General features: G+C 40.7%; 1 protein-coding gene across 2 annotated transcripts in view; it reads right to left on the bottom strand.

The window, feature by feature from the left end:
- Window positions 1-1354: 1354 nt before the first annotated feature.
- CDC42EP5 (CDC42 effector protein 5) overlaps window positions 1355-14540 on the bottom strand; it is a 36493-nt gene continuing 23307 nt past the window's right edge. For both annotated transcript variants that reach the window (XM_073656479.1, XM_073656480.1), the window contains exon 3: window positions 1355-4320. In XM_073656479.1, the coding sequence (XP_073512580.1) occupies window positions 3399-4307 (909 nt within the window). In that variant the 5' untranslated portion in view covers window positions 4308-4320 and the 3' untranslated portion in view covers window positions 1355-3398. The remainder of the gene's footprint in view (window positions 4321-14540) is intronic.

The raw sequence follows: 14540 nt of genomic DNA, 5'->3' as shown, positions 1-14540 counted from the left end.
AGCTGCAGCACCAGGTACAGTCATGTGCAGAGGAGAGGTATGGATGACCTACAGCACCAGGTACAGTCATGTGCAGAGGAGAGGTAGGGATGAGCTGCCGCATCAGGTACAGTCATGTGCAGAGGAGAGGTAGGGATGAGCTGCAGCACCAGGTACAGTCATGTGCAGAGGAGAGGTATGGATGATCTATAGCACCAGGTACAGTCATGTGCTGAGGAGAGGTAGGGATGATCTATAGCACCAGGTAGTCATGTGCAGAGGAGAGGTAAGGATGACCTACAGCACCAGGTACAGTCATGTGCAGAGGAGAGGTAGGGATGAGCTGCCGCACCAGGTACAGTCATGTGCAGAGGAGAGGTAGGGATGAGCTGCAGCACCAGGTACAGTCATGTGCAGAGGAGAGGTAGGGATGAGCTGCCGCACCAGGTACAGTCATGTGCAGAGGAGAGGTAGGGATGACCTACAGCACCAGGCACAGTTATGTGCAGAGGAGAGGTAGGGATGACCTACAGCACCAGAGACAGTCATGTGCAGAGGAGAGGTAGGGATGATCTATAGCGCCAGGCAGTTATGTGCCAAGGCCAAGGTAGGGATGACCTACAGCAACAGGACAGTCACGAGCAGAGGACAGGTAGGGATGACCTACAGCAACAGGACAGTCACGTGCAGAGGACAGGTAGGGATGACCTACAGCAACAGGACAGTCACGTGCAGAGGACAGGTAGGGATTACCTACAGCAACAGGACAGTCACGTGCAGTAGTCCAGGTAGGGATGACCTACAGCAACAGGACAGTCACGTGCAGAGGACAGGTAGGGATTACCTACAGCAACAGGACAGTCACGTGCAGAGGACAGGTAGGGATTACCTACAGCAACAGGACAGTCACGTGCAGTAGTCCAGGTAGGGATGACCTACAGCAACAGGACAGTCACGTGCAGTAGTCCAGGTAGGGATGATCTATAGCACCAGGTACAGTCACACGTACAGTAGTCCAGGCAGGAATAAGCTGCAGCACCAGGCACAGTTATGTGCAGTGAATCATCAGTGTTTGGTGAAGCATTCAATGAAATAGCAATGCCTAATCATCTCCTCATCAATTTGGGTCCTGGGGTTTGTAACCCAATGATTGCAGTGACAGCATACACCAAGGAGGAGCAATGTAAAACCTCTATATTTATTCCCATTATACTGCTGCCCTTAGTGAAGCAAATTAACTTAACCTGAAGATTGTGTTATAAGTGACCCTCAAGCCTGATTTCCAGTTGTACCATGTCAACTATTGCATCAAACTGCATTTAGGAGCATTTTCGATAGTAAACATCATAAAAGAAAATCACATCAAAATTCAAAAGGCTGCAAACTATTTTATTGCAGAGGAAATATTTATAAAAAAAATTATACTATATGAAATACATTTTTGTGAAGCTTTTTTTTTTACAATACATAGACTGAAAACCGATGCATAGAATAATGTAAAAAAATAATCCTGCCTATTTAGACAGTGTTCTGATGGGGTGCAAAGGTGCATTGCACCAGATTTCTGGTATGTTGACATCAATTTGCTATTAGATAAAAAAAAAAGAAGAAGAACGTGTATAATTCAGAGTGAGTGCAAATTATGTGAAACACCTGTAGTGTGCAAAACAATATCGAACATGGCATCGACACAATTTCTACGGCTAAATTCCTCAAGACTTCGCAAGCTGTCAGTCCACCATTGTGTCAAGTTTTTTTTCACTTAAAAGTTTGGTCATATGCATGAGAGCACAAGAGATAAAGCTCTATTGTACTAAATAGAATATACTTTGTGGTTAATTCCTGGGGAACAGAAAAATCAACACAAAAGTAAAATAAAAAAAAAATCCGTTCGGTTGACTCCATTGGGACAAGCAGCCAACGATCAAACTGTGCAGCATGTTGTACAGAAAAAACAAAATTATTGGAAGAAATATAAAGTTAATTTCAAAGATATCCATTGGGGCCTAGTGTCCGCATGCAAATTACGATGTGTGCCCCAGCAGGAGATGTACAAAAATAGGATTTTCCTGGTCGCTGTGTTGTCCAACCTGGTGTGTTTAAAGCATTAAAAAAAAATACCATTTATACAAAGAATATCAACAATATCATGAATAGATTAAAAAAATTTAAGTGAAGAAAAAAAAAAATTACAACCCTTTCTTTATACGATAAAAAAAAAAGTTTTGTCAACATGTTTAATGGGTTGGATTATATAAGAAACATGCAAGATAACAGGCTAAATGCACTTTCTTCAGTCTTTTAGTGTTTTACATCCTTAAAAGGGACCTTTCACTCGAGTTTTAAAATTGAAGCAAAGTCCATCCTCCAATTGCCACTGTTCCACTGATTCTGGAACAGTTTTTCTTTTTCTTCTGCGCCCCTCCGTTCCAAAGTTATGCCTCCTAGAATTAAAGATGCAAAATTTTCTTTCAGCCATCAAGGCATATATGGCAAAAATCCTCCGTGGGCGTGGCAGTGTTTTGATTGGCCAGCATCAGAGGAGAAAAATGGAACGCCCACAAAGAAGTTCTGTGGTACACGCCCACTTTTTCAACGGGAAGATTTGCACCATTATTACCTAGGGGCATAACTTAGGAATGGAGGGGCACAGAGAAAAAAGAAAAACTGTTACAGAATCAGGGGAGCTGGGGCAATTGAATGAGAAACTTTTTTTTCTTTTTTTTATTTAAACAAAGTAAAAAAGGTCCTCTCTTTTTTCTTCTTAAAAATAGTATTTGTATGGGTAAAAAGTACAGATGAAAGATGGAGTATGCTACAATAGTGATGCTTTCGACAGTTGATTTTCCTTAATATGGGGTTATAACTGTAAACACTAGTTGCCATTGCAGGGCATCAATACACATTAAATTAAAAAAATAATAATTAGAGAGCTGAGTATTGTCCTCTTCCACTTGCATTCAGATTTTACATGGAGTAAAGAATTCTCCTAAGGCCATCTATATATAGACTCAAAATTCATCTGTAATAATGCTATAAATTACCCTTTAATATAACAATGACATAAAACATTGGACAGTTTCACTTCCTCTTATCAATCATAATTGGAAACATTGACAAAGTCCTTTCTGATAACTTCTCGCAAATGTCTAAAACCAACTATACCATGTCAACTCAAAGTCCAAAGTACAGGTCTCAAGTTCTTGGAAGCAGATCAAATTTATAAGATTACCTCTGTAAAAAAAGTATATATCTTTTTAGAATAGTTTAACAACCTAAAAGTCTTTTCTTTGTTTTTTTTTTCCCTTTCTTCTTTTGAGAAAGTCAATCACATAGCATTTATACCAACTAGAGTAGATGACCTTTCTTTTGTGGTCAAGAAACATATACGTGAGGGATTCAAGAGTTTATTTCCATTCCTATACTCCAATCTCATCATCAAGGTCATCATCAAATGTGTAGCCTTGACCTTCCTCTTCATCATCGTCCTCATCATCATCATCTAGCTCTGCCTGGTGACTGATGTGTAGACTGTTGTCATGTTGCACTGGACTATCTGCAATACCTTCATAGATGGAACGTTTTTCTTCTTCCTCGCTGTCTTCTTCATAAACTGATCTATTTCCTTCTGGGTGGTCTGGAGTGGTAACAGAGATATTTTCAAAACCAGGGTTCGTCATTGGTAAGGTGTTGGATAAACTATAGTGGTTTCCTTGTGGCTCTATAGCAGGGGGTGGTTGTGTGTATTTATCACCATCTGTGGCATGGACAGGAGCAAATTTAAAGTCAAAATCTCTCTGGTCTTTTGGATTGCTCCACTCAGGGGCCGGAGGATCTCTATCCATCACACCCAATACATCATCCAAAATAGATGGGCCCAAGTCAAGATGAAAGGATAACATGGATTCTGCATGCTTTAGGCCACAGTCTCCAGGTGAAATCCAGTCGAACTGATCATTGTTCCCACCTGTGTTGCTGTTACTCCATAAACTGTCTTCTTTAGATGATACATTATTGACTGGGCTTGAGGAGACACTTCCGGCCCCAGAGCCAATTCCTGAGGACTGTGAGAGCTGGCTTAATGAATCTGCCATTTTATTTTCTTCGTGGTCACCTGCCATTTTCATGAGACCATTTTTCTTTGGCACTTCCACTGGTGGGGCTGAGGAAGGACCATGATTACTGAGAAAGGAGGTATCCCCAAACACATCACCTCCTCTTCCAACATGCATGGTGTGTCTAAAATCCCCCAATGGGGCACTGATCATCTCTCGATCAATGCGGGTTCGCTTTTTTGAGTTTGAGCTGGATTGCTTGAGGATAGGCATCTTGAGATTGAATCTAGAAGAAAGAAAAGACAAAAATAAGAAGTCTTTAATATTGACATAACTTACAATGTCTATCAGAGGTCTCCTAAAATTTTGTAGTCCAGGTTTCTAGGTTAACATCCACATAATAAAATCAAAAAGCTCTTTAAACATCAGTCATTAGAGATCTAGGTTTCCTATGTCTTGATTTAAAAAAAAATCATTAACCTTTCATGTAAAGGCAAAAACAAAAACTTAAAAAATATGAATTATGATTCCATCCCCTATTGAGAGGACAACATAAGGAGCTCCTGTCATGAACTAGAAATGTTGATGTGAATTGATTATTTACGTTCTGCACATACATTAGATTGTTGTCGGACAAATTATCTTTTGGCTGACAGTTCTCTCTCCCGCACCCTCCAAAATCAAGAATTCTTGGTTCGCCCAAAAGCCTCTAGGTTCTCTATGAGAGAGCTGTTGCCAGACTCTTCTGGCAGGGGCTTACCTTAATAAAGAAGAAAAGGATCAGCCATTGACATTCAACAGGCCGGATCTGTCTCTCCCCACACACCATAAGGAGAGAGTCGGGAGGAACCCGCATATATCAGACCATTTGGCCGACTTTAATCTGTCAATAAAGGGACTTTATACTTCCTTTCCCTCATCATCTACAGTCATTGTAATTTAAAAAGGTTGGGTATACCAAGTCCATCAACATCATCACTCGTTAAAAGAACACACTGTCCATATACACGTTAAAAAAAGGGTTTTCTTTTTTGAAATATTTGGATGCCATCATCTAGATTAAATATAAACAGCCATATACCAACTGTTTTTATTTTTTCACCATTGTATGGAGTCTTATGGTTGGGTTCTTCGGGTTTATTTGGTACAAGTTTTAATTTTGCTTTTAAAGCTAAATATTTAACCTAAATTAATTAGAATTATTAAGGAACATACAAATACGAATCAGCACCAGGTCTTCTACATCCATCCAATATATTTACAAAGGTGACAACCCACAACCAGCATAAATGGAGATATGGGCCAGCCTTAAAGTGTTTGTCCAACACATTAGATGACTGTCGGCCTAACGGTGCTTCCACCGATCGTTCGGCTGACAGCCATCTCAACTGACTCTCCCATACACAGGAGCACTAGCATGGTCGAGCTCTCCTGTGTGCTCTATGAGAAAGCTGCCAACTGATGCATTGGCCTTTGGCTTATCTCAGGAGATCAATGCGATCGGCTGTCCGAAATCAGACAATCGCGATGGACATCTCTTAAGTCCATCTGTTTGCCGACAACCCATACACATTACACCATCGGCTGAGTCCAATGACATTGACAGGTTCAGCTGTCTGACGTGTCTGGGGGCCTTAACACTAACAGTAACCAATTAAAAATATAATAGAAGTAAATCTGACCATATACATTAGATGTAGATCAGCCCACCCTGACGATTTTGGCTTGGACAGACCAACCATTTAATCTGTATGTGGGCCATCAAAGGATCAGAATAGATAGGAAAGATTTGGATACCAACAACCCAATCTTTTTGTTTTTTGTGAAGATAAACGGCTGGTGTCAGAGCTTACTACCCTTTTCTTAGGGAGCCTCTCAACAGAAAATGTCAGGGTGGAGTAGGATCCAGCATTTTGGATTTCTGATGACCCATACTTTTGTTCTCCGGAAGATAAGTTGCTGACGGGAGAATCTGGAAGCGGCTCTCTTGTAGAGAACACAGGAGCACTCAACCGAGAGCTCCAATGAATGGGGGATTCGGGAGAGATCTGTTGGATCATTCGGCTGACAAATGTCCATCTTGTTTAGGTGGGCTATACTGCATGTATCTCAGGAAGTTGGGAGTTATTGCCTCTGGCAATCGGGTATTTGGCCACAAGCTATTTAATGTGCATGGCCAGTCTGACTTTAGAGTTAATTCGTAGCCCACAACTTTTTGAAATCAGTCTAAATGAATAACGGGAAAAAAAGAACAAGTTGGAAAATTGGTGTTAGGATCAGATACGTCAAATGTAATCTTTTCACGTCACTGCACGAATGCTTTACCTCGAAAGGTAAGAACAGATTTATTACATGGAATATCTGACATGTCCTTCACTTGTGTGCAGTTTTCATTACAGCAAACACCACCCTTATGCTTAGAACACAAAACGCACAGTCTCCATTCTTGCCAGCTGTAAAGGCTTCAAAGTGCAGCCTCGGGCCCAACCCTTGTAATCAGTCTACTTTACTCTTTAACAATTTACATATGTCATCTAATAGCAATATCCAGGCCAAGCATGTCAACAAGCAAGGTAACAGAAGGGCAAACAAATCATTAGACCAGCCCCAGAGTCTCCAATATTTAGGAAGCCTTAAAAGGAAGTCATCATCAGAACCTATTGGTTAAATAAGGTTTATGTGTTATATGTATATTTAAAACATTGCCAATTTTCATATTACAATTTTATTTTTTTTAAATAAACTAAATTAGTAATCTTGCAATTTTCACACTGGCCACTGTGAAAATTTTTAGTCTCATACTTCCTGTCTTTTTAGGAGGAGTTTTCAGCAGGTTCCATATCATCGGAGGCAAGACTATGATGACAAGTAACACCTATATACACAACTGATATCACAGCTCACCTCTTCCTGTACAATGACTGATAACACCTCTATATACAGTAGACAAGGCAGGAACCACCAATCACAATAGGTGATGTCACAGCTCACCTCCTCCTGTCACAATGAAGTTTTCACATGCTCATTAGACACTTCAATACCAAAGAAAGGATTGGGATCTGGCCATTGTGGCTATGTACATGTGTTTTCTTCCTAAAGCAGGAAGTTAAAAGAGTCTGAAAATTTCAAGATTTTTTTTTTTATTCTCCACACAGATAAAGCAAAAAGCAACAACAAAAAAATAACACATTTTCTAATAATAGCTTCAGTTAAAGGGTCTATGACGGAACACTACTGACTTGGGCACGTTTCTTACAGCAAGTCTTGTCAGAGATGGCAGAGAATTGAGCAGAATATGGCATAAATCTGAGGAGCCACTTGCACCTAGAAATCTTTTACTGGCACCTAAACTTTTTTATGTTTTTTAAATTTGGATCTAGCCAAGCCTTTGTTTGGCGGCCAACAAAGAGTCATAATAGAGGCTGGAGTAGTCAAAATGGCAACCGATGTCCATAACATTGTCAACCTTTAAAGCAGTCAATTTCCAATCAGTGACTTTTTTTCCCATTAATGATCAGCTTAATGAATGATAAACAATAATTTGCTTTGATGCCTAAAACGTTATTGAACAAACTTAAGAAATTAGCAGCAACAGCAGCCACTCTTGGGTTCTCTGGTGACTTTTCTTAACATCGAAGGTCTACAGGGAGGCTTAATGGTTATCTCTAGGATGGTCCTCTCCTTGATAAGGAGAGGGTCTTATTTGCCCACCTTCCATCCCCCCACAGTAAAATGTATAGACCATCTAATGGTTTTTGTTCATCTTCTGCTCCTTACTTATCCAAGGACCTCCTTCTCAAAGTGTCCAAAATGGACACTTCACTGGTACGGGGTGTACTATGGCAAGTCTGAATCACATCTCCCCTGCCTTGTGAAGGATATAGCACAGTCATCATCAGCGATAGTCCATCCCACCACAATAAAGGCCCCGTCACACATAACGAGATCGCTAGTGAGACCGCTGATGAGTCACGGTTTGGTGACGCAATAGCGATCTCGCTAGCGATCTCGTTATGTCTGACAGGTAGCAACGATCAGGCCCCTGCTGTGAGATCGCTGATCGTTACAAAGCTTCCTGGACCACTCCTGGGTCGTCGCGCTCCCGCTGGGCAGTGTGCATCGCTGTATTTGACACCTTGTCAACGACCTCGCTAGCGATTCAGAACTGAGACACGTAGAGGTGCATAAATTGGACTTTTCTGCGTTCATCGTCCCCGATTGGTGGTCGCTACTGCGTCCTTGTTTTTTCAGATCCCACCAGAGTTCTCCGGCTGTGACTCCACTTTGAACAAATTAGACATCTTTAGCGAAGTAGGTATTGTTTGGGGTCTTAAATGAGTTTCCATTTTTAATTCATTTATAGGACATCTACCAATTATCTGCTATCATTGCTCTTCAGGGAGGGAGGGCTTGGCTTCTATCTGTATATATATGCTTTTGCATGGGCAGATATTTTAGGGGTCTCGTGCACACACACCCACACAGCACGTTTTCTGACACGCTGTCGTGGCCAACCGCTTCAGAGTTTTTCATACGCCAATTAACATGAAGCTTAAATCAATACTCTGTTCTTTTGGCCTGTTGCACGCTTCAAAACTTTCTTCGTCGACGTGATGCAATTACGTACTGTCCGCCTGGCTTTGTGGACTCTGTGGACCGAGCCAATGGGGAAGTGGAGCTCGGTGAATAGCGTGCAAACGATCCTGCAATTGCAGGCCTTCAACCAGTGGGACATGGCAGAAACACCCATGATGCGAAGACCTGCTGCGACAACTGCTGCCAGTATTTTAACGGTCCTGGTGCCCCGTCACACATAACGAGATCGCTATTGAAGCCAAGCCCTCACTCCCTGAAGAGCAATGATAGCAGATAATTGGTAGATGTCCTATAAATAAATTAAAAATGGAAACTCATTTAAGACCCCAAACAATACCTACTTCGCTAAAGATGTCTAATTTGTTCAAAGTGGAGTCACAGCCGGAGAACGCTGGTGGGATCTGAAAAAACAAGGACGCAGTAGCGACCACCAATCGGGGACGATGAACGCAGAAAAGTCCAATTTATGCACCTCTACGTGTCTCAGTTCTGAATCGCTAGCGAGGTCGTTGACAAGGTGTCAAATACAGCGATGCACACTGCCCAGCGGGAGCGCAACGACCCAGGAATGGTCCAGGAAGCTTTGTAACGATCAGCGATCTCACAGCAGGGGCCTGATCGTTGCTACCTGTCAGACATAACGAGATCGCTAGCGAGATCGCTATTGCGTCACCAAAACGTGACTCATCAGCGATCTCGCTAGCGATCTCGTTATGTGTGACGGGGCCTTAAGACTTCCAACAGAGTGGAGGTCATTAGGTTCAATAACTATAGGTTAGAAATCTTTAATGAGCAGTGGATTGTTGGGCTACTTAAAAGTGTCTGAACACTTAAGACAACGGTTTTCTTAATGAATGTCTGATTCCCCCATACACATGAACGTTTGACCAGCCTGAAGGATTTTCAATAGGTAGGGGTAGGAAGTCTCTCCCAAACACCTTTGGCAGCGATTTATTTCCCAGGGAAACAAAAGGATCTGGTACTTTAATACAACAAGCTCAAACCTTCTCCAACATCATCTGCTGGGGAAAAGTCATGAGGCTACCTACCCATACTGACTAGGTGGTCTAGCTGAAAACTGGATTAGGATGAATTCTCTCTAACATTCTAGGGGATTATAGGGTGCATTCACATGTGCCGAGTGTGGTCTAAGTTTTTGGTGCCTTTAGTTTACCAGCAAAAGTTGCATATATGAACATAACACAAATATATGAAATATTATTTAAAGGTTTCTTTAATTTAAAGGTACGTAAAGCATGTGAAATTAAATGGTCACTGCCCCTTCCTGAAACTCTGAAGCGTGCCTCCATATACAGGCAGCAGGAAATCTGCCGAACAGACGTAGAAAAATAGCTCATTTATCACCGCCACAGCTGTAACTTCCTACAGTGAATCACCAGCATATTTACAGAATATCTGATGTGACACACACACATAAATATGTGCGGCCTGTAAGGCATCCTATAGGAATGGAGGAGAGGTCTCGGAGGGGACGGCAGAAATACAAAAAAAAGGACATGAAAGAAAGTACACGTGTGAACTTCTGAACAAACAGGAGGACTCATTCCAGAAAGAAAATAAGCTAATCACTTAGAAATAAAGATCCTTCTTAACTGGACAATACGTTACACACACACACACACACACACACACACACACACACACACACTACAGACCAAAAGTTTGGACACACCTCATTTAAAGATTTTTCTGTATTTTCATGACTAGGAAAATTGTACATTCACACTGAAGGCATCAAAACTATGAATTAATATATGTGGAATTATATACTTAACAAAAAAGTGTGAAACAACTGAAAATATGTCTCATATTCTAGGTTCTTCAAAGTAGCCTTTTGCTGGTCTCTAATCTGAGCTGCTGTTAACCTGCGATTTCTGAGGCTGGTGACTCGGATAAACTTATCCTCAGAAGCAGAGGTGACTCTTGGTATTTCTTTCCTGGGGCGGTCCTCATGTGAGCCAGTTTGAAGTGAAAACCATTTCCGGTGACTACCTCTTGAAGCTCATCAAGAGAATGCCAAGAGTGTGCAAAGCAGTCATCAAAGCAAAAGGTAGCTACTTTGAAGAACCTAGAATATAAGACATATTTTCAGTTGCTTCTCACTTTTTTGTTAAGTATATAATTCCACATGTGTTAATTCATAGTTTTGATGCCTTCAGTGTGAATGTACACTTTTCAAAGTCATGAAAATACAGAAAAATCTTTAAATGAGGTGTGTCCAAACTTTTGGTCTGTACTGTAATATATATATATATATATATATATATATATATATATATATATATATATATATATATATATATATATATATATATATATATATATATACACACACATACATATATACACACATTATATATTTTTTACTTAATAAATTGCTTAAAATTACACCCAAAATAAAAAAAAACAAAAACACACAAACAGAGGGAGATGGTTCAAGCTGTGGCAATTCTGAAGAGTGCAGTCCATTCAATCAATTGATCGTGGTAGTCTCAGTAGTCAGACCCCCACCAGATCTGATATTGTGACCTATTCTAAACCCTCTTTAAAACATTAAAAAAGTTAAATGTTACAGATCTCTTATTTTTGTTCATTTTTTAAGCTTGTAAGTTCTGTGCCAAGGTGCTTTTCATCCGATGGACTTTACCAATGCACAGAGCAGTAGATAAATTTGGCGCAATGTTAAAGGGGTTATCCGCGACCATTTCATTTTTTTTTCTTAAGGGCCTAAGAACCTACAAGCAGGTAGTTGCCGATCTCTGTCAGCTCAGAGTGGTCACAGACCTCTCCTGCGACTTCCACTGACATCACGTCGACAGCGGCTTCTGCTCTGCTGACGGGACGTGACTGCTGATGTAATGCTGATTGACAGGCAGTTCCCCGCTGCTTAACTGAGCTGACTGTCAATCAGCATGACATTGACAGTCACCCCCCATCAACAGAGCAGCCTAGAAGAGAGAGTTGCTCTACTGACATGAAACAGCAGGAGCGGTCTGTGACTCCTCTGATCCGGCACCGGGCAGAACAAGAAGGTAGTTAGCAACTACCTGCCTGACAGTTCTTAACCCAATAGGAAAAAAATAAGATAGTCCTGGAAAACCACAGTTAGAACGAAGTCCCCTATACATATTAGACTAACATTGGCCGAACCTACTGATATCGACTGGGGTCATAAACAGACGATTATCGGGGAAGTTAAGGATCCTGTAAATCCGTTTATCTTCTAAAAGATAAGCCACTGCCAGACTAGTCTTGCAATAGCTCGCTAATAGAGAACACAGGAGCGCTTGGCCAAGTGAGGGCTTCGGTGTATGGTAGAGTTGGACAAGATAGTGGCCATCTGAACCATCGTTCGGCCACCCGACCTTTAGTGTATAGGGGACTTTAGACTGCTTTTTCTATTCTAAGGCTATGTTCACACATCATGTTTTCTTTTTGCGTCAATTTTCTGCAGCAAAACCTAATCTTCAAGGGCATTTTGTTCAGGATTTTTCTTGCAGTTTTGGGGCTTTTTTAATGCAATTTTGGTGCGTTTTTTTTCACTGGCCTTCTGTCTCTTTTTATGCATGTACATTAAGTTTTGCAAAAAAAAACAAACCCATTCTATTTTGTCATCAAAAATGCTGAAACAAATTTTGCTGCGTTTTTTCAGCGGTTTTTTTTTCCACCATCCATTACTTCCTATGGGTGAAAAAACGCTGAAAGAAGTGACATGCTCTATTTTGCAAAAAAAAAACAAAACATGCAAGGCACAAAATCCTGAACAAAAAAAAAACATGATGTGTGAACAGAGAATTCTGGTTTCTCATAGACTTTGCCGGTACTGCAAAAAGCAGCTGAAAATTTGCACATAAAACTGCATCAAAAAACACATGATGTGTGAACATAGCCTAAGCCAACTCAAGACTAATGTTCGTTTTCACAATAGCACATATATCTAATAATAATAATATATCTAAAAGATAAGCAAATGATGATAGTGCACACTTTCAAAGCGAGAAACCATACACTGCAATCAAAACAAAATGAAATCAGGTGCAAAAAGCAATAGTAAATCTGCTCCATTGTATTTCCACTTTTATCTCTGCACAAATCAAACGGAATGTCAGGTACGAGAATGTTTTCACTCCTAATACAATGTATATCCAAGGGATCTGTGTCTGCACCATTTACTCTGTAGTGTTACAATAAAACTCGCCCCACCACCCAAAAACTAAATATTTAACAGATTCTGGCTTCAGCAGAGTGTCTGACACTTGAATAGGGAACAAAGCCCCTTCTGTCTGGCTTTGGCACATGAATTACAACTTTAGATGAGACCAGAATCCCCCCTTTTTCCTCTTTTCTCAGAAACGAGACACCGATCCCTTCCCGGCAGAACGATTCTTTCTTTGTAATTCATTTATATCATTAGAATCTGATCACTTTTTATTATTCAAGGTTTTTGTATGATCAGTTCAATGATCTACATGCTAAAGCTGATTTTTATTATCTAACGTCATGTCAGAATTTCCATGTGGAATTTTTTTTTTTGCTTTTTATATGCATAGTATTTGGTCAATTGTCTCCGGAAAAAGTCAACAAGTTTGCTGCCAAGTACACCCCCTTACAGTTCAGATTTATCTTGTGCTCTACAATGAGCATTTACATTGGAGTTTCCATCTAAAACCTCTCAAAAATGGATATCAAATAGAACCCTTGATGGAGCCAGCGTAAATGGGACAGATGGAGACACTTTAGACTTTGTTTGGCCTTCAGTTGGGTCGTGTCTCAACTCTTTTAGGTAGACACAATAGAGTAGTTGATGGTGCTTTTGTGTCTATCTAAAAAAGTTGGACCACCACCCTACTGGAGGCCAAAGTGTCTCCATCTGCCCCACTACACTGGCTCCATCTGGGGTTCTCTCCAAACCACTTTTTCATGTATTTAGACCGAAAATCCAGGAACCTTGCTTTGGCACAGGATAAATGTTAACCTATCCTACAAAAGGTCCATTTATACTTCATGATTACCATGAACAAGCGTTCCTAGGAACACTCACTTCATAACTGCACCGTTTAAACAAACGTTTCGCTGGATGAAATAATCTTTCGGGCTGCACAAAAGTTCATCATCCTCGGCAGCACATCTTCCTTTGTAAATGGGATTCCGGCGAGAACAACGGCAGCCTATGTGTACTGAACGATCAGCTACAAATCATTCATCGCGCATCTGTTAGCAGTGGTGGTTTGTGTAAACAGGATATTAAACGCCTGCTGATCGTTGCTGGCCAGCAGACATTTAACAGTGGCACTAAACAAACCTTCGGTTGACTTTCTGCCTTGAACAGGACAGTCTGAATTACTGTATAGCGCTTTATATATATAAAAAAAAATATTTCCCCAAAATAAAATTCATATATGACTGTAGGCACAACAAATCAGCAAAGGAATTCCAGGAGATTTCATATCTGAAGCCTGCAGAATTACGAATACAACTCTGATGCCTGAAAGCTTTACTGCAAGGGCAGTAAAAATTATTAAATATATTTGAAAATTACTTAAAAGGAGTAAGATTTTACAACTTTGACAGGTACTTTAAATGCCTGAAGATCGGTGGTGGTCTGGGACATAAAACCTCCACCGATCGTTCAATTGATCCCCGAACAATGTGTGGCTCAGTGGACAGGAGAGCACCACTCCTGTCTGAGCAAAGAATGGATTTAATAGAAAGCATGGACTATGGAGCTTTGAAGTTTAGTTACCTCTTAACATTTTTATATACATTCAGCTGTAAAATTTAGTTCAAAAGTGGACACCTTAAAGTGTTGCTATTATTCCATCCCATTCTTTAGAGTCTTTACTTCTACCAGTGATATGACCAAGCCACGAGCAGTGTCTAATGGCCCCC

Source organism: Phyllobates terribilis, unplaced genomic scaffold (assembly GCF_046119375.1).
Source record: "Phyllobates terribilis strain yellow unplaced genomic scaffold, ASM4611937v1 Scaffold_12__6_contigs__length_324123572, whole genome shotgun sequence".
Lineage (NCBI taxonomy): Eukaryota > Metazoa > Chordata > Amphibia > Anura > Dendrobatidae > Phyllobates > Phyllobates terribilis.
Note: the sequence above shows the minus strand (reverse complement) of the source record. Positions and strands in the feature narration are given on the sequence as shown.